General features: G+C 37.6%; 1 protein-coding gene across 1 annotated transcript in view; it reads right to left on the bottom strand.

Moving 5' to 3' along the window:
* TRIM24 (tripartite motif containing 24) overlaps positions 1-21,208 on the bottom strand; it is a 58,451-nt gene that overhangs the window by 2,861 nt on the left and 34,382 nt on the right. The window contains exons 6-17 of the mRNA XM_027654400.1: positions 20,864-20,978; positions 20,037-20,183; positions 17,254-17,371; positions 12,703-12,968; positions 11,888-12,052; positions 10,217-10,396; positions 8,295-8,430; positions 7,073-7,145; positions 5,593-5,761; positions 4,751-5,049; positions 1,660-1,792; positions 539-613 (exon numbers count right to left, since the gene is read on the bottom strand). Of these exons, the coding sequence (XP_027510201.1) occupies positions 539-613; positions 1,660-1,792; positions 4,751-5,049; positions 5,593-5,761; positions 7,073-7,145; positions 8,295-8,430; positions 10,217-10,396; positions 11,888-12,052; positions 12,703-12,968; positions 17,254-17,371; positions 20,037-20,183; positions 20,864-20,978 (1,876 nt within the window). The remainder of the gene's footprint in view (positions 1-538; positions 614-1,659; positions 1,793-4,750; positions 5,050-5,592; positions 5,762-7,072; positions 7,146-8,294; positions 8,431-10,216; positions 10,397-11,887; positions 12,053-12,702; positions 12,969-17,253; positions 17,372-20,036; positions 20,184-20,863; positions 20,979-21,208) is intronic.

The following is a 21,208-nucleotide window of genomic DNA, read 5'->3' as shown; positions in this document are numbered from 1 at the left end:
CTGCATAGGAGCATATTACTTACTGAATTCTTCTCCCACTGGCTTATCTTAAAGAACATCTTTTCATCTAATCACACTGGTAACTCTTCTGTGTGTCCTTAGACTTCTAACGCACCCAGGTATTGTTTACCATTTTAAACTAATAAATTTCAAGCTAATAATAAGAAATTCAATTTCATATTAGTACTACGGAGTACCCTAATTCTCAACATCAGGTGGTATTTAAAAACCCAAATATATTGCAATTCACCTTTTTAGTGATATCACTCAGCACATGATATTAGCAGACAGGGTCAGAACTTACTTTTTTAATCTGTTTTTGAAGTATTAAGTAAAATCGGTTATTGTGGAATTTTACTTGTAAATCCCCTTCAACTTTCAACTTCCCCCTTCAGATAGTCTTAATAAAATTAAACACATTTAATACACTTGGTGTCTGGGGAACTTGACTTCTGATAATGGACTGTAATAGGACATAAAAATGCCACTAAAAACATGGTAAATTTGCTACTAACACAGAAATAAGTGAGGTACATACTGTGGGAGGAACTGGATCTTGAAAGGCAAGACTCATTTCATGACAGTAGAGGTATAGCAGCAGTCTTTCACATTTCTGTAAAAAAAAAATAAATGCCCAAGTAATTTGAGAATCCTACATGGTTTATACTACAATCACAAACCAAAGAAAATACAGAACAGATGCTCAGTATTCCCCCTTCCTCTTTGTGTGTACAAATATATTACACTAGATCTTAAGCCTTGAAAGAGATTCTAAAAACAGTTTTGTGTGATTTTATGCTTGCTGATCCCTTATCAGAATAATAACTTACATTTAACTCAAACCAAAAATTGAGCACATGTAAATAATGGTGTGACAGACAGTCAGGTCTTGGAGTATGTCCTCCACACACCCACTGTGTCCCCACTGTGTCCTGATGGGTAATGTGATTTGCCCTAAGATAAGAACACCAGGTGGGAATTGCAGGAGGAGCTGTCTGGATGCTCACATAATTAATGCATTCCAGAGATGGGGGAGTTGTGATGATTGTGATTGACTTTGGTACACATCAGCCTGCAAAAGGGTATAACATGCTGCTGGAGACTGGACCAACTGGGCAAACTGATCTCCCAAGGTTGCAGGCAGCTTCCAGATGGATCCCACCCCAGCACAATGCCTGCAGGGTACATACATCCCTAAGATGGGGAACACTCACTTCTGGACAGGTGAGTAAAAGTACTAAGATCATATATAGAGATAAAATCCTGAAGCAGCTCCATAGGTGCTTTGCTGCTCTGTAATTGTGCTTTCTGCAAGGTCAAAGGCTGTAAATCTGCATATTTCCAACCAAACCTGCTTATGTTATAACCCTTTAGACCTGCTTATATTCTATACTGCACTGGCAATATTTAGACACTGTATTAGCAATAAATCTAATCATAATCATCCATATAATCTGTACCATACTTCTCACACCTGACCGAGAGTCTTCTCTCTACCACTCTGCAATAAATGGTTTTTAAGACCCCGAATAAAATACTAATTTCAGTGTATTTACATAAGTCATCAACTGAAACCAGGTAAAATACTGATGAAAGTTTCTAGCACAACTCAAAACTGCTTCAGCTTAAAAACTTTATAAATAATAATTTTATCCTTACCCTACGGTCTATTGGTGCCAAACCCACAGTGTCTTCCAATTTTCTTTTTTCAGAGCTGTGAGTAGGTTTATCACAGTCATATTCAACTTCTGGCTTGGACAAATCCCGACAGAATGTACAAATCCACTCCCCACTAAAGAAGACAAAGAGACACATTGACCTTAGTGAGGTAGCACACCCCTGACAAAAGACTTTCCACATATTTCTGGGTAAGATCCTCATTTGTTGGGTGGGTTTTTTTCTGTGTCATGTGTTGTTTTGTTGTTGTTGGCTTTTAAAACACTACAAAAAGCAGAGACTGCTGGCAAAAATGCTTTATTACAACTTTTTTTTTTCCTTTTTAGTGGTACCAGTGTCATTAATGGTGTCCTAACAGAAAGATGGTTTATCTTAATAGACAGCAGATATCTACCTTTGTCAGTATTGAAATTTTTCACTCAAGCTCAAAGGGTTCAAGCAAAGGACTATTAAGAGCCCTTTTCTTAACTAGAGAGACTGAAGGAATCGTATGGGCTGAACAGAACAAAACATGTCAGTGTGACATGGTGAGAACGAGATATTCTCTACAAGCTTGATCTATAACATATTACTAATCTATATGGATTACCCTAGACAAGATTTTTTGTAAAACTGGAAATATTTTACTCCCTAAAACCTTCAGATGTCCATGATTTTATCAGTTGGTCTAAGAAAACAGTGGAGATTTAAAGGATAGCATAAGATTACTATATAATCAGTTCTGGAAGCTATGTTCACTGATTTCCTAACACAATTTATGAACCTCAAAGTTTTGAAAAACCTATGAAGGGTCTATGTTTTTAATACAGTTCTCCACAAATGAAGGAACTTGCATGCTTGCAGGTAACCACAAGAGGGCTGAATTGTTACACAGATGACAGAATACACAATAAAAATAATCTAACTGTGTGTATTTACTCAGAGGTATGTTATAATATCTTTGAAAATGGGAAATAATTTCTGCAGCACCTTTTATTTCATTTTGATAGTAAGGCAGGAGACTTTCCAAATTAAAAAAAAAAAAATCTTTTTTATTCAGAGTCATCCAAAGATTTTTGCCATCTGCCAGTTTTAGCACACACTGGTGAATAATAAGCATTTTACTACCAGGAGACATTCATCTTCTACTGTCTGAACTTCCCAGAATTATTTATGACACTGTCACCTCTATGCCTGGACTTGCATCACAGAAATGATATGGCAGATATACAAAAGTTCATAAAGGCCATAACCTAAAGATCTTTTGACACAAGAAAACAATAAATAGATTAGGGATAAAGGACTGATGCATTAGAATATCCAAGAATCAGGAAGAGTGTGGTAGGTTGGAATGAAGGACAAAAAGATGCAGCAACCTTGTGAATCTATATGGGACCATTGCTTTAAACTAAAAGAGGGTAGATTCAGATTACAAACAAGGAAAAAAAATTTTTTCAGTGAGGGTTGTGAAACACTGGCGCAGGTTGCTGAGAGAGATGGTAGAGGCCCCATTCCTGGAAACAAGGTCAAGTTGGGTGGGGCTCTGAGCAACCTGTTCATGGTAGGGAGGTTGGACTCGGTGGCCTATAAAGGTCCCTTCCAACTTGAACCATTCTGTGACTGTATGAACCTATGAAACTGCCCTATCCACCTAAAGCAAGAACGAAAAGCAATCATGAAAGAAGCAGACTGTCACTGCTGACATAATAATAAAGAAATTATTTTGTGTGTTTGAAGGAACTAATGCTAAGAGACTAAAGTTTGTTCAGTACAGTTACAGTTGCAAAAAAAAAGTAACCCCATAAAGGTGGGAACAGAAAGTTGATACATCTAAAGTCAGGAGGAAACCTCAGCTAACCATGCTCTGAACACAGTAACACAATGTACTCGTAGTAATATGCACCTGTCATTGAAGTGGTTTTTGGCTCACTCGCCCTCAGACATCATCACCTCAGCTTCCCCTCAACAATCCAGTAAAAAAGAGACATTTTAAAGACTTATTGTTGAATATTTAATTTCACTAGAAAAAAAGTCTTGTAATACATAGTTTTCTGCCTTCTTGAAGACTTTTTTTTCTTGTCAGAATGGTACAAATATTTATTAGTTTAAGTGTTTACTGTAACTTCACTAGGTCTTGCTTATGGAACAAAGCTGTAACATAGCACCAGTTTAACAAAAAAACCCCTGCAATGTGAAGTTTTAAAAGTGAAACATTTTTACGTGGCATTTCAAGTGACGTTTTAGACACACTCACTTGTTCAGAGTAGCACAGAGGTGATCAATGTGCTAACCTAAGTTGCTATTCAAATGTTTTCCACCAGCAAACTATGCTGACATTTAATCAAAAAAACTAATATTTACAAAAGCATTAAACAATGAGCATGTTATGACCAATGTTTTTATCCTTTAACACAAACAAGCTTATTGCATGACATTTCCAAGTTGGGACATTGCAAAATGCCATTTATTTTAATCAAAGACACTAATTCCAGAAGCAAACACTGGTATATGCTAGTTAAGACTGTATTTTGAAAGTCAAGAAACTGAGTAATGGTTTTGTAACAGCCAATAAAGAAACTTAATGCTTGTTTCAACACTGGTCGAGATGTTACTATAAGATGTCAGTCACTACACATCCCATGCTCAGTGTAGCCATATTTAGCACTAGAGTAAGTGATATACTTATTACTCTACTACTTCAGATTTTTCCTGTAGACATTTGTTAATTTTTCCTTTTTTAAAAATTTTTATTCTTTATTATTAAGAAATGTTAAGTATTTTCTCTCACCCTTAAAACATTTTATGACAGATTGGTAATTCTGTGTCCCACTTTTAATAATTCACGCCCTAGATGTAAGTGATCTTGCTTAATTGTCAAATAAGTTAAGAGTTTTATTACAGAATTTGTAGAAAAAAATACAATTGAAGTTTCACTGTAAATTCCAATTTTCGCTAATTAATAAAACTTCCGGATTCAAGACTTTGAAGAAGACATTGCTTCCTTTGAGACTGAAACTTCTTATCCTGGGTTTCACAAGACAAAGCTTGTGTCTTTTAGTGCAATTTTAGGTGGAATTGAAGGGGTCATAATTACCTTGGAAAGCTCATCAATGAAGGGACATGACAAGAAAGATGGAATACTTTGGGACACTTCTCACAGCAAAGGAGCTCCCCTCCATTTTGACATACAGCACACCAATCTTCATTTGGATCGTCCTCTTTTCTGCCCTCCCCAACATGGGAGGGTCCTATCCATCCCATTTTCCCACTGAATGTGTTCTCCTGCAGGACCCCTGGTTGATCATCAGTGCTGTCTGGTGCATCTGTTCTTAAGACAGCTTCATCAGAAGTGGAATTATGACTTCCATCCAACAGCAATGAAGTAAGTATGGACTGTAGGAAGAAACAAAGAAAGCCAGACCATAATATTTATTCAAATTTACATGGCCCTAACAACAAGTAAACTAACCCAACTAACAAATTTATATGCAAGGAGCCATACAGCTTGCAACATGCATGCAAAAATTACTAACATAACTATAACATCAGACAACTGAACACAAGAAACCAGCTATGAAAGGATATTTACTGCTCCACTAATAAAAAACTAATCTTTGATGGCCCAAAAATCTAGCAATCTTATTTATGTAAATTACTGCACTATGATTAGAAACATTTCCTAGCAGCACCTGAAAATTCGATCTCTGCAAGCTATTCCCCATCTTCCCAGATTTTCAATGGATAAAAGTAGTCTGATCACGACAGTTAACTGGCAGGAGGGCTAGTCTGATTTTGAATTTCACCTCTTCCCCTTCTTCAGCTTTTTTAGTTTTCCCCTGAAAAGCTCCCAACAGAACACGAGTAGATTATTTTACTCCCCATAAATACAAAATACCCTCCAAGAAGAAAGGAGATCTTTATAGGTGTTACTATTACATTCCGAGGTCGGGGTTCCTCATCGGTTTCTTGCTTCACTACAACAATTGGGAAATCGAAGTTCTCATTTGGTGCATTTGACTCCTGTTTAATTCTAATGGGCTCCAACATAACAACTGGGACTTTGTGTGTAGAATCAGCTCCTGGTGGCCTGCTGGAGGAGCCAGAACTGTAAATGACAGGAAAAGGCAGGAAAAAAGGGAAATTAAGAGTCAGAACTTTTGTACAGTGGTGCTTTCCAAAACCTCAGGATGCTAAATCTATTTTGCTTCTTTGAATCTTGAGCACTGCAGTATTCCTTTTATCAAATGCACCATCCAAGCTTATTTCCTTTGATATATATTGAAAAAGCATTACCAAAAGGGAAAATTGTAATGATGCAGTTCCAGAACTAGAGAATTATTCATGGTTTGACTTCCCACTAGTGCAAGATTTGCAAGTAATCTCTTTTTCTCTCAGGTTACACACAAAAGAGGATTTCCACTGAACATCATATCACTTCGGAGGAGATGCAGCTGTATTTTGGGGAAGACCAGTGTTTCTCCAGAGCTGAACTGATCATTGAAAATGACACAACCGAGTAAGGCAGATAAAACATATTTACATTTTCTTGGAAGGATTTCTTACAGCCTTGCAACTCTACCAAAACTAGGGCCCTGCTTTTGGAACTAGATCTTTCTTTTTTTTATGTATTTAGTCATAAAAATGAAAAATCTAACAAAATTAATTCAAGCAGCAGCAGATTTTTTTAAATGCAAGTAAAAGACTCTTCAGACAAACATTTAAACTGTTCACAAGAGTCCTTCACAGAATTTGCCATGTAAATGGAATACAGAAAAACATATTCTATATTAAAAAGCACCTGTATTTCCAACTCAAGTAGGATGAATGTCATCTGATTTTTCTCTGCATGAAAAATTAATCTCATGTCAGATGTATGCTTGAGTTTATTGCAACACATTAATGGATCTGCACTCTTCAAACAACACTGTGTAAATATATTTGTTCATTAATATTCCATCAGTAATGGATAAAAACATTTGTGCAAACTCTCAGTAGATATCCAGTGCTCACTTAACTAACCATATTGCAGCAGAAAATTTTTAACAGCCTTCTTTGTAACATCAGTTCCTTAAATCTGAAGTAATTTATAGTTCCATCAGGACTTTCAATATTCAACCTTTTCCTTTAGTTGATTTTTCTGAATTTAAAACTTAATTTACAATTGGTATTCCTTTAATAACACCAACCTAACCATCATTTACAGTGCTAATATGTTTTTAGATGTGCTATTAATACATCACAAATAAAATTACTGCTTTTAGAATGCAAAGAGTGCTGTAATAACCATCAGGCCTGACCTGTTAACAGAGAAGGTGAGGCAAATTGACATCTATATATGCATTAAAGAGCAAAGAGACTGATGCATGTTCTGTGGAGGTGGAAGTTAACATTTTCTTCTCTCCCACTCTTTCCTTACCTCTCTCTGCTCCCAACACTGGAGGCACTGGGTGAACGAATTGGAGGGTGTACGTTCGTCACACTGACTCCTCCTAGGAGAGAAAGATCAGGTTAGAACAAAACCTGGGTCTGTGCCAAGTCTGAGTCAGAGAAGTACACAGGTTTTGGGGAAATTTCTCCTGCAGCATCATTTATTTAACCTATATCTCACCTAATATATATTTATGAGAGGATGAGAGGCATGGGATAATAGAAGGAGATGCCCAAAAAGGGACCCATAAGTAGGCTGATGGATCAGTACCTTTGCCTGGCTGACCCCTCCACCTGATCACTGCAGTTTGTTTTGTCTTACCTTATCAAATTCTAGCAGATCTCTCTGGAGAACTGCCATGAAACTTTGAGCTGCTGAGTAGGAAGAAGTCTGGGGGACAGATATGATAGAGACCAAAGGTCTGGGGACCAGGAGCAGAGAGCCAAAAGACTCGTGAAGGAAATTTTTGCTAAAGATTTGTGAAGGATGTTTTTGCTGACCATCAGTCCTGAGAAACCCAAATGGGCTGCTTGTGCTGTCTGTGAATACATTACCCACCTGTCTCAGGTAACCTGCCTCAGTCTGTGAATGCCATGTGAGTGCATGAATGTTGCATGAGTGCTCACTGGGAACTCACTCACGCAGCCTCACTACAGGTCAAATCAGAAAATGGGAACAGCTGCTGATGGCCACCAGGTATGGTGACAGGAATCCCTGCATCCTTCAGGTCCACCACGTTTAGCCACCCATCACAATAACTTCTCTGCTCAACCCGTGTCAGTGCTGCACTACCCCTCTGTGAAATATATATTCTAATATCCAAATCAAACTTCCCAAGTCACCATTTCTATCTGCTGTTACATCCTATCTTGTTTTTTCAAATACTTGACTTTTACCACAGCAGCTACGTTTTCATTTGGTGTACATCTGAGAGTGTCACTTTTCTACAGATTTCTATCCAATGTGCTAAAATCTACAGGTTTTTTCCCTTCATGTTTGTAAGATCTGGTCACTTAACTTGTGTTCACAATGCTAAAATATTGTCTCAGTTTTACCTCCTACTAGGGTTTCTACAACTTTGCCTCATTCTCTTATTTCTAATCTTTGATATAAAATAGATATAATTAATTCTGATATCAATGTTAACATTGCCACATTAGACTTTTCAATTACACCACTTAAACAGAAAATTGCACCACATTTCCATTACCTGAGAGGCCTGGTGATGGCACCGAGGAATTTGGTGACTGCACAGTCCTGTTTGAAGGGGGTTTTGGCTGATTCTGCTCTGCAGTACCATCCTTCCTTACAGCATTGTCCAGTGTGATGTTTCCTGAACAATCAATCTAAAAGGTGGGGAAATGAGAGGAAGCAGTTAGTGTTGGAAGGGAAAAAAACCCTCTCCAAAACAACAAAAACCCTCTGCCATAGCGTTATTTTGAAGGTGAAGACCAAAATATGCTTCATCTAACTTTAACCATCCAAAAGTGAGATGGTTACTTTAAAACAGATCGTCTTGCTTTCTCTAAAAAGCAAATGACATAGCTAAATCCAGACAGTGCTTCATTTTAAGATTAGATGATTCTATAAGTGCCAATTTTTCTCCACCAGCTTCAGAGAAGGCTGTACCAGACAGGTGGCTTTCACACAATTAAGTAAGAGATGATTTTTTATCTCCACACCTTCTTTGGACACACTCACATTATATACTCTAAAAAAAGATAACAAGCTATACACAAACTACCCATTAATCCACTAGTGTTTAAAAGCACTGGAAGAACCTCAAAGGACACTCAATCCCATCTGTCCCACATACCTTCTGGATAGAGGTCACCCATATTGACTCAAAATGCAAACAGCAAACTAACACTTGTTCTTTCCTATGGCTCAGGTCAGACAACTGAACTTTATTCAGGGGCTCCTAATTTACCATTTTAACTTTCTGTAAAAATTACATATTCTGGTTTGATAATGAGGAATGACTTTTTGAACTGTTTGGTTTCTTCCAATATGTAGAGATAATGTTCCATAAGAAAACACCTCGCCTTAGTATCAGTTTTCTCAGTGGATACCTCACAAATCTACTACTTGCAAACATACTGACCACTGAAATTTCTATTTGTGAGCTAGGAGTATCCAAAGTGGATGCATAAGCCTTGGCAAGGTCAGCATATTTACAGTGATTTGAGTCATGTATCTTAAGAGCATAAATGCAACCATATGCAAGTAGAAGAGTTCATAATACTGTGAACAAAAACGAGTATGCTAAAATGTGTCACGGACTCAGTAGTTTTATGACCATGGTGTGCAGTTCACCTTTTAAACCTGATATATACTGTGTGACCCTGTACTCTATGTACTCCATTTTAATAAACAGAACACAGTTTATCAGTGAGGACAAAGCACAGGTGGCAGAAACAGGAAGGAACAGCAAGTTACCACTGGAAAACCATGGCATTTCAGATATCTACAAACCTTAGACCACAAAAAACAGGCTTGATAATATCTGAAAGAATAAAAGTCAAGGGATTAAAACTCAACAGTTCCAACATGGATCTCTGACAAATATGTACCATTCAGAAAAACTATGAGAGAGAAGTTTAAGACAAGATGATCTTACGATGCTCCTTCTAGCACCAGCTCACAGGCATGTTAGAGGATATATGAAGAAAAGAAGTACCAAAAAGAAAAGATATAAGGAATATATCCAGTATGCCAACCATTAATACTTGCCCAAGACAGCTCTTTCAATTAGTTAAAAATGTATTTTAAAAATGTTGACCATTTACCAGAAATACCATCAGCAAACTGGTGCTACCTATGGACACTGGTAAATGAAAGCTAAGCTAACACATTTTTGTTAGTATCATTACAGAGGTAGGGAAAAAATATGCAGCATCCAAATAAACAAGTCCAATTACAATCACAAACCATAATGTTCTTTTTCTCAGCTGTCTTCCAAGAACAGCTCTGAATATTTCCAGCAACCCTGCATCGGTTTTTTCTCTACCTGCCTCATTTTGACAAAGAGAGCAAGAATTTCAGTTTATATGGTTTCTACTTCTCAGAAACATTAAGACCTATTTCAAAATAGAATCAATCCATCAAACATTGCTTCTATGTTACACTTACATCAGGGAGAGATGGTAGATTATAGGAGCTACCCACTGGAGAACTCAAATCTATCACAGGGGGACCATATGTCTTCCCATCACATCCAATGGCACTGGTGACTGTGGGGCTGGATGGAGTCGATGTTGTGCTGCTTGCAGTTGTAAGGGTTGTTGAAGTTTGTCCACTACTGATCTGCCACTAAAAAAAAGACAATAATCCACAATAAAGCATTATTTTCTTTGCAACAGGTCACATCTACTGAACATACTGGTAAAACAAGCAGCTTAGTTCAGGAAGCTGAATTCAAACATAAAATCCTGATATACTCTGAAGTTATCTCATTTCAAGAACCAATCTTGCAAGACAAAGAAGGGAAGATGACAAGTAGTTGAAAACTATGAACAGAAGAAATGAATGCAAACTCTTAAATTCAAAGCTATACCTCAGTGCTAAGTATCTATTAATATTTTATGCTGCATTGACAGTGTTGTGGGAAAAATGTAACAGTTTCTGTGGAAAAAAAAAGCATTACAGGTAATAGGTTGAATGCACAACTGCTTCAGCATTTTACTAAGTAAACAGCTACAGTGTCAGCGATTAAGAATTTGAAATGTTGACTGGATCTCTACCCACATATACATTTAACAACATGATATGAAGTGCATTGTCAATTCAGACTAAATTTCTTTCTCATTTGGATGTATGCAGTTTTCAATTACTTCAAGAGAATTTCACAGCTACCCATGGCAGGCAAAATTTGACTGCCCTCAATTCCTTTTTAGTCATTCTATTTACTGGTCTCTAGTTTCAGAAAGGCATTACCAGATAATGAGAATTCTTTAAAAGCTTGCAGACAGATAAATTTTATTTTCAGAGGCACAGAATAGAAATTACTTAGTTTTTGTTCCTATAGGTTCTTTTAGATATTGTATCGCTTTCTTCAATTTAGTTAGAAATAGTTCTCTGACATCATAAGCATTGCAAACATGAATGGTATTACACCACTTTTCAGGTCAGAGATTTGTTTGATCCTTCCCTGTTTACCTCTAGTGACATGATTTTCTCTTTCCTTCCATGTACCCAAAATTCTTGTGTTAATATGCTGTTTAATAAGGATGAGCCTTCCTGAACATCCAGAACACATATGATGTGGTTTTACTTCTGCCCCAGTTCAGCTGCTGATTAGCCGGCATTGATCAGTCTTAGCACAGGTGACACAACTGTGGTCTTTCTCTTCTCTCCTCACCTGTACAAGTTCAGATTTCTCATACTTGTGGCTGCTTTACATTTTTAGTTAAGGTTTTACCTGGTTCCTGGTGAAGTCACTAACATCAAGCTCAACTGGGATTTTCTTTTTTGTCTATTCAGTGACTGCAGTGTGCAGACCATGGCCATGCTAAGTTTTGCATAAGAGGTCAGAAACCACAGTAATAGCAAACAAGGGAATAAAACACCTACACAGCACACACAGTGGATCACTTTCATAACGCTTCAGCTGCTTAGAACTGTCAAAATGAAAGAAACTTGACAGTTTCCTCATTAAGAAAACTGTGGGTATCTTGTCATAGAGAAAAAATTCAGTCTCTGTTCTAATTGAAAAGCACTCTAGAAGCACAGTATGAAAGATGGTAAGAAGTACATTTAATGTTTTATTTCTACATGGCGAGTGAAAAGGGACAGAACCTCTACCTGTTTTATAGCTTGCTGTGCCAAGAATGCCATTTGCAATGGGTTGGGCTTTATTGCTTGCCTTGGTAGGTTCTGATTTTGGGGAAATCTCATCTGTTGTGCAGGAAGAACTGAACCATTGGGCTTGGGGTTTTGATTCTGAAAATGAATCAAGCGCGGAGGTGCCTGCATAAAAACAGAAAAACATTTCTGCAAGTTAGCTGATATCTATTCAATGTTCCAGGCATTTTTTACTAAGTGGTCCTTTTGAACCTCTGCAACTTTTCACAAATTATATGCAAACAAATAGTACCACACTATTTATCTGAATGATCACAGAACACATCGATTTTCAATGTTAAAACCAAAATCTAGTAGATAGTTTTGAATTATTTTGATGTAATAAAGGAAGACAAATCACAAGAGCCAGTGACAGTGTTTCCAGCTTTGAAAGTTATGTGGGAGAATCACTGTGTAATATGCAAAATAGACATGGAAAAAAATTAATGACAGATTCTCTTTTTGATCATTTGACCAAAATGCAAAAAGGTAGCTCAGCATTATATAAGGCTGGATACTCTATAATTGTTTTTTTAATGAATAAACATAGGCCGAATGCTACCACACATTTTCCCAGGCACGTTTAAAATGCCCATTCAATTCTCAGTAAAGAAAATGTTCCCTAAGCCACCTAAATAGCCATGTGCTGAAGATGAAGCTATCTGAAATTATGTATCTAGATTTAATTTTTCTTTTTTCCCCCCTATCTTACCTTACTTTCTCCTTACGTGCAGTAAAAAAAAAGAGATTCTTCTCTGGAAATAATCATAATTTACCTGATGAGAAGCAGGAGGTTGCTGCATGGATCCTGGCATTCTTGGATTTGGTAAAACTACTGGACCTGTTCTGCGCTGAGCTTGCTGTCGCTCAGCCATGACCTGGCTGAGCATGTGCTGGAGTCGGAGCTGAGCTAAGCTTATCTGTGTTGGGAACTTGGATAGCTGGTTTGAAGGTAAGCTGCCTGGTGGCTGTAAGTTTGGTTCCGTCACAGGGCTCTTGGGCACATGTGGTGGGGTTTCTTTATCTTCAATTACTAAAGAACCTATTTTAAACAAAATAAATAAAATCAGTGGCAGTTAGAAGAAATGCTATTTTTCATAATTAGATCCTTTTATAACATGCGGTCACCGCTCATTGTTGTAATGTAAAGAATGGATAAACATGAGATAAGGGACTCCATTTGTCTTGTTTGTTTCCCTGAAATAAAAGGTTGCATTTTATAGCAAACTGTCTTCTGCTGTAGCCTCCTCTGTACAGTGGTTTCTCCTGGGAAGGTGTCCTGGCCTGTCCAGAAGAGCAAGGAAGTGAAATTTCAATGGAAAAGGGTATCCTGATCTAATCATCTGATAAAAAGATTTAACTGTATCATAAAACCTAAAGATACTGTGATCCTTTTTGGTTTCTGAGTCAACATCATGGATATTGAAATACTCAAATATTCAAAGGGCATTCTCAAGTGCTATACAGCACCAATTCTAGGATGTGATGGGCACCCTCCAGGAGATGTTTTATGTCTCCACTGACTTAGAAGGAAATTTGACTAGATAAGTAACTTTTAGAGACTAATGGTGGGTGAGAGATGTTATCTCGAAGATATATATAGTGTGATTACACCAAACTCACACAAAATTCTGGCTACCTCATCCAAGAAACATGAATTCCAACCAGAACAGAGTTTGTTTGATTCAAGGAAATAGCCCACTGCTTGCAGAAGAAAATGACAATTTCTTTCTTTAAAAGACAATGACAATTTCTTTCTTTAAAACAGAGTGAAGGAGACAAAAACATGGTCCAAGACTAAGAGTTAAAAAATTCCAATGACCTGCGGAAGGTTGTACAACAGTTTTTCAATACAAGTGGGAGATAAATATCTCATACTCCCTTCTCACCCAGAGATTTATAGCTGCTTCCCAGGAGAGTTCATCTCATGAGGTGGATGCACCACATGACAGTTGGTAAATCCCTGTTACATAACAATTTGAAATCACTCTGCCACTCCTCTTCTTATATCCATGAGTCCTCATCTGTGGATCCTGTGCAGTCTAGCCTGACTCAGTTGGGGATAGATTACCTGAAGGGGGAGGAAAATTCTTGCATTTCATACTCCTCTTTTTCATCCCAAGAGCTGAGAAACTGTGCATGTAGCATCATTCTACTTTCCCATCTAGCCATAGGCAGAGAGGGAGCACAATCAACACACTGTGGTGCAGAAAAGGGCAACAAGGCAATGTCAATAACACTGATTTCATACTGACATCTGGCAATTTTGGTGTTGCTTAAGTTTTAGTCATGATTGTACCACATCAGTCATTAACAAAAGTAGTAAATATGGTAAACACAATGGAAAACCCCCACCAACCTTTATTAAGTCTGTAACAGGTCTAGTCAATGTTAAACTGAACAGGGAAAAATGCTAATTAATAATACTTTTTACCATATATGACTGTATGAAGTATTTCACTACAATCAAAATAGGCCTGTTTTATTTTCTTTCTCCAGAGAAAAATATACCTTGACAAAGAATGGTATTGACTGTACTACAATCAACTGTCAAAACCACACTGCACTTCCGTTCTGCTCTCTCCGAGTCTAATTACAACTCAAAAGTCTTTCCTGACTTAATGTCTGTGGTATAGCTACTTACTCAAAGGTACGACAGAGAACGATTCCCTTCCATTATTCTAGAAAACCATGGCTTGCCATACAATTTGTGGAAATAAAACACTTTAAATGTTGTTTGTTTGGTTGGTTTTTTTCTTAAATACATTCTGAAATGCATAAGAGAGCTATCCTATTAGTGTACAGATGCTATCACGCTGTCAGCATCATGCAGCCTTGAGCAGAATTCAAAAGTTTCTAAAGTAACGTGCTTCTTTACTCAGACTTTATTTTATTTTTCCTTCGGTGGTTCTTAAATCTAGTTTCTCTAGAGAAATTGAACGTCTGATAATAAACAAAACGGCCTAAAGGTTGTGATTTCTGCAACCAGATAGATAAACATGTTCTGGTTTTATTTATCACTTAAACTCTTACAAGAACTAGGATGCTGATCTATAAAGGTGCCATTTCTATTGTAGCATTTTTCAGAACATAAGGGACCATATTTCAGCAGTTCATTAAATAAACATATGCAAAAAAAAAGAGCCCCTAAACCAAACAGAAGAAAAAGTCAACTCATGACAAACATCACCTCAGTTAAGCAGCAGTTCATAGCTATCACCACAGAACCTGACAGATCGTTTCTGGAAAAAAGCTTCACTTTCAATTCCTTTCTCAAAGACAATTATTAATAAAAAAGGAACTTGGGAGAATTTCCCTGCTGCCATCCAATGTCCTCATGTCTGGGAAAAGGAGTTGGTTTGCCTCAAAGTACTGCCAACTTTTTTTCTCTGACTTTGTAGAGAAACGTACATTTGCACCTCTGTACACTGGTAGAGAGCACTTTCTGATGAAAGGCAGAAAAGGTCCCACAGGTGATCTCATAAAGCCTTCTGCACATGACAGAAAAACAAAAATGCCCATCAAACTAACAGTGGAGGGAGAAAGGAACCATGACAGCAGTCAAAATCCTAAAAGACCTCTAAGACCCTTAATTCCTGCTTCTTTCTAAGCTTGTTGAGTTCCTAGGGTGCTTTATCTTCTTGGCTGACAAACTGCCCCGTGGAAAAGGACCTGGGGGTGTTGGGCAACAGCAGCTGAAAATGAGTCACCAGTGTTCTCAGGTGGCCAAGAAGGCCATGGTATCCTGGCCTGTGTCAGAAATAGCAGGGCCAGCAAGACCAGGGGAGTGATCGTTCCCCTGTACTCAGCACTGGTGAGGTCACACCTCAAATCCTGTGTTGAGTTCTGGGCCCCTCACTACAAGAAAGACATTGAGGTGCTGGAGTTTGTCCAGAGAAGGGTGATGGAGCTGGTGAAGGGTCTGGAGCACAAATTTTATGAGTGGCTGAGGGAGCTGGGGGTGTTTAGCCTGGAAAAAGGGAGGCTCAGGGGAGATCTTATTGCTCTCTACAACTACCTGAAAGGAAGTTGTAGTGCAGTGGGGGGGTGTCTCCTCTCACAGGTAACAAGTGAGAGGAAAAGAGGAAATGGCCCCAAGTTGCACCAGGGGAAGTTTAGATTACATCTTAGGAAAAAATTCTTCACGGAAAGCATTGAAACAGACTGTCCAGGGAAGTGGTGGAGTCACCATCCCTGAAAGTTTCCACAAAATGTGTGGATATAGCACTTGGGGACATGGATTAATTGTGAACTTGGCGGTGGTGCTAGGTTGACAGTTGGACTTAAAGGTCTTTTCCAAACCTTAACAATTCTATGATTCATTAAACTCAGGCTTTCAAGTAATCACACAAGCAGGTTAATTGCAAAGCTTCCTGGTCCTAGAAATCACCAGTATAATAAAACCATTGCAGCAATTCATAGCTGTAAGAAAAAATGTAAAGACCAGTTTAGAGACGAGTTCAAAATCTATTATGTTAATAAAGACTAAATACTTTTGCAACTCTGTTAAAAACATGCTTCCTCCTGCATTCCACCCCACAACTTCAGGAAAGACCACATAAAACCCATAAACTGCCAAAAATTAGTGTTCTCTTCCCTGTCCTTCTGTTTTTCTTTGGCATTTTGCCCCTTCTCTTCATCTCAGTTTTCCAAGGTTTATTGTTTGGCAAGACACGGGAGCAAACGAACACTGGACATTAGGAAAAGGTTCTTCACTGAGGGTATGGTCACTGGAACAGACTCCCCAGGGATGCAGTCATGGAACCAAGCCTGCCAGAGTTCATGCAGCCTCTGGATCATCCTCTTAGTCATATGGTTTAGTTTTAGGTAGTCCTGCAAGGAACAGACGTTGGATTCGATGATCCTTATGGATCCCTTCCAACTTGAGATACTCTGTGATTCTATATTATGCTGCTGCTATGGGTTTCGGGTTGGGCAGATGGGACTGAACAGAAGAAAGGGCTGAAAGATGCAGAATGAGACTGGATTCTGGAACCCTTTCTCTTAGGATATGAAGTAGGGTTATAGACTGTGTTCCTTGTTTCAGAAGCCCGAAGTTATGTGTATTGATCAGAAAACTGAAAGCTGTCATTTTCACCATCTCATGTACCATTCAAGGAAGGTAAGTTTGTTAATACTTCATCATAAGCATCCATAAATAGTAATTTTTCCCATGCAATGCACTTTAAATGTTTCCTACAAGTAAGGAAATAAATTTAACATAGTAAATTGAGAAATGAATAATGCAGAATCTATTTTCATGAAACAAGAAAGTTGCTTTAAAAATAGGATCAAGACACCACAGGGCTAATAAAAATTTATCGTACCTAGATTGAAAATATTTTGAGCCCAGAAGCTTGGATCACAGTGAAACTGGATGGTATTGTTAGTCACTGGTGAAGGATCACACCTTGCTCGGAGAAGATACCGCAGTCGATATGTAATCTAGAACAGAAACAAAAACTCCTTTGTGACCAGAGCCATGTATCTGAACAGCACACACACACATACATAAAACAAACAAACCAACCAAAAAAAACCTCCTGAACAAGCCCCTGGAGAACTGAGGTTGAAGATAGAGACACTTGTCCAAGCTACATATAAAGAGATATTTTTAACATCTTTCCCTTATTCCTAACGTAGTTTTAAAAAGAAATCAACTACAGCCTCAAAACCCAAAAAAGTTCTTCCCTGTAGAAATACATATCCTCCCACAAACTTGGTCATTACATTCAATAACTTTAACTACTTGCAAGTGCAATCCAGATTCACGTAACCACTATTGTGGTTTTTTTCCCCCCAAATCTATACTTGCCCATTCATTTTTCTTTCAAAGAAAAGTATGCCATCCATTTGGCAACAAGTATCATGGCAGGGAATTGTCCTTTGTACTAGATTTAAGTTTTCTTCAGACAGCCAAAGAACAGATTTTTATAAAGTCTGTCTTTGAAAACTCTCAGATTCACAGATATTTTCAGATTCTCCCAATGCTTTTGTTCCAAAGGACTGGACTATGATTACACAATAGAATACTCTATCAAATGCTCAGTATTAATCCAGTTCCTACAAAGAAAATGTTTTCTTGTAGTTGCTTCACTAGAAATATCAGGCACTGATATACAGAAATATAACAGGCACTGATTTTAGAATCACACACAGCAGACACAGAAAAACTTGAGGAGATCAACACTTGTTTTCTTGAATGATAGATTATTTCCTGGAAAAGTTCAAGAGACATATTTAGCAAAATCATCCTGTTTCAAATTATACTAGTCTATTGGGTTTTTCTGCAGCGGAATTTTATAAGAGTTTCCAGTTTACAAGTTTTTCTTTCAATTTTTGGCAGGACAGTTTAAAACCAGATAAACAAAATTAGTAAGATTTAAGTTTTATTAATGACCATGGAAAATTTTAAGTGCACTACTAATATTCTGAATGTAGATTTATTAGGATTTCTGTGTACGCTACCAGAATCAAGTATAAGGCACTACAGAAATTCTAATCTTTTGTCTCATTACCAATACTGGTAGTTCTTATCATAGTTTGCTCCATTATTTTCCTAATACTGTGTACACATATATAACTGTAGATAAATTCATGACTAGACTAATTACCTCCTGTTAGTAGTAGTGGTAGCTAACAGTGTTTAGTTTGTTTTGGAGAACTAGGCTGGTAAACTGTCTTCCTGCAAACAGTTTACTGTGCTATTTCCCTGAAGCACAGCCTCTGAGTTGTAACACTGCACTTAAGTCTAATGGGCATTCCACCCTCCTGTGGTTTGAAGTGGTTGGATATGCCAGAGCAGAAGTCTCACGTGCTCCTCTATGCATCACTGTTCAGGATTAGATTTTTCCAGATGCCCACAGACAGGTCAGCTACTCAATTCCCAAGTAACACCACCTTTCTAAAGCTCAATTTGTTATTTTGAAAAATATTTCACACTTGGTGAGGCTTTATGGGCTGGATGGTCCTTTTCTTCAACTGCATAATGTTTATATGATTAAGATGCCTTCAACGCTACTTTTCTTACCCACATAGCAGAGTCTTTGTGGCAACACTAAGCAATTATATCAACATGACTCAGTTTGATGTCCTTTTTCTCTATTCAGTTAAAAAAATATGACTTGCTGAGGCAATACAAGGCAGGCAAGTTAATTTAACTACTTGGAGTTGATAAAACCAAGTAATATTCCACTATTCGCTAAAACCTGCAGTATCAACAAAGGATATCAAAAAAAAGAATAAATCACCACCAAAAACCACCAAAAACCTCAAAATCAACCAAACAAAACCCACAAAAACCTCTGGCAGGTTCTCAACTAAGCAATGAGAAAATAAAGAAAAAACTTTGTGAGTCAGTTATGGGAACTGGTAAAAACAAATCTAGCATCTTTCCTCCACATAGTCACAGGTTTCTGTTACCAGGCTAGTACAATCTAGTAATCTTTGGACAGATCATGGTCAGCATTTGGTTTGTTTTTTATTTCGAATCTTCTAGGATTTCTGTTCACTCTGAGGAGTCAGCTCAGTGAGAGCATATGCACTCAGATCCCAAGTGCCATTACAGTAATGAAATATTTAGCTTTGCAAATGTTTGCACGGACAAACAAAAGCCTCAGTTACATTTTTATACATTCTGCAAGACTTTCAGCGGGAGATGAGTCTGACAGAACAAAAAAATACAGTAATTTTTGCATTAAAATGCTAGATATCAGACACTGTGATATATAGCAGCTTATAAGCTTATAACTTTGAAGCTGTAGCAATTACTGAAAAGACGTGCAGTGATGACGTAGGACACACAACTTTTTTTCCCAGTGTTTCAGGGTTTCATAGTTTTCAACCCACTGAAAAGGAGTTGCTCCTACTTCTGCAGACCTACAGCAATTCTATGGCAGTCTAAGAGGAGAAATCATGACCAGAGAGCTAAATTATTAGAAATATTCTGTGTTTATGTTTAAGAGAAAACCATGAAAAACTATATATAAATATTCCAACTAGCAGAAAGTCATTAAAAATTCTAATACCCTAGAGTACTACTGACAAGCATGGGTATCTGCCTAAACTATAGTCTCTAAGTAAATGGAGAGAGCTATCTTCCTAACCTTACCAAGCGTTTGCTGTACAAGAGTGCTGTGCTGCTCCCACTGGAAACTGCCCATTTGGAAAAATTCATGACATGTTCCAGCTGTTTAGAGAGACCTGCCACTTCCTGTTGTTGCTGCAGAAGTTTCATCTGATGCTCTTTTGCCAGAGTCTGCAAGTAGAAAAGCAGTTCCAGTCAAAGGGTTCAACTTAGAGTTAACAGCTATTAGCTTTCACATTTGTAGTTCACAATGGTAAAGTGGTTTCACTTAGCTCTTCTCTTAGCTGCCCCCTGATGTAGCCATCAAACAGAAAAATCAGTATAAGTTCATTCAAGATATCAGGACTTTCTGTGCTAATTCCCATTTTCTCTCACAACACATTTTCATATATATAGGGGGGTGTGTGTGTGTCTCTTCATACACACACATGTTTTAAAACTGGAGGTAAAATTTTTCTAGGTATTCATTCTAGACAATTCTATGCTGTGATTTGCTATCCGGTTGGTGAATATATGAACATTTCTGATGGGAACACTTTTCATATATGATGCATAGAATTATGACTTGCAACAGCACGGAGAAAGTAACTGGGCTCAGAGAAACCCCTGACTCCCAAAGCAGAGAACACAGATAATAAATACAAACAAAACAGTAACCACTCCTCAAAATCCAAACTCTCCTCCACCAAAATCCCACTTGCTCAAGTTGCTTGTACAGAACATCCCTCCACTTTGGAATCGTGACAGGACATGCACAGGGGACTAGTGCTAGAAATACTTTTTACTTTAATGTGAATACATAGAAAAAAAATATTAAGACTGACATTTTTGTTTCTTAGAAATGAAATTACCTCCAACTGATGCAGTAGAGCTTTTCCCTTTTTATTTATTTCTACCATCAGCGTAAATATGGCAACTTTAATATCCTGTTCCACCTGCTTTTGATTCTGATTCACTTCATGAATTCTGTAAGTAGACAGAACAGAAAATAATGTTCTTTAGCTCACAAACCCACCCTCTACACAGGATTAAAAAAAAAATCTGTTGCTGAGACTACAATATTTCTCGGTCATATGCACCAATTAATACATATATCATCAGATACTTATAGTCAGGAAAATTACTAGAAGAAATAGAAAGAGCAAGTAAGTGACCTGTGATAAAATTAATTAACTGGTGGTAAATTCTAATGCCAT

Source organism: Corapipo altera, unplaced genomic scaffold, assembly GCF_003945725.1.
Source record: "Corapipo altera isolate COAL_440 unplaced genomic scaffold, ASM394572v1 1, whole genome shotgun sequence".
In the NCBI taxonomy this organism is placed as follows: domain Eukaryota; kingdom Metazoa; phylum Chordata; class Aves; order Passeriformes; family Pipridae; genus Corapipo; species Corapipo altera.
The sequence above is the reverse complement of the archived record's forward strand: the minus strand, read 5'-3'. Positions and strand labels throughout refer to the sequence as shown.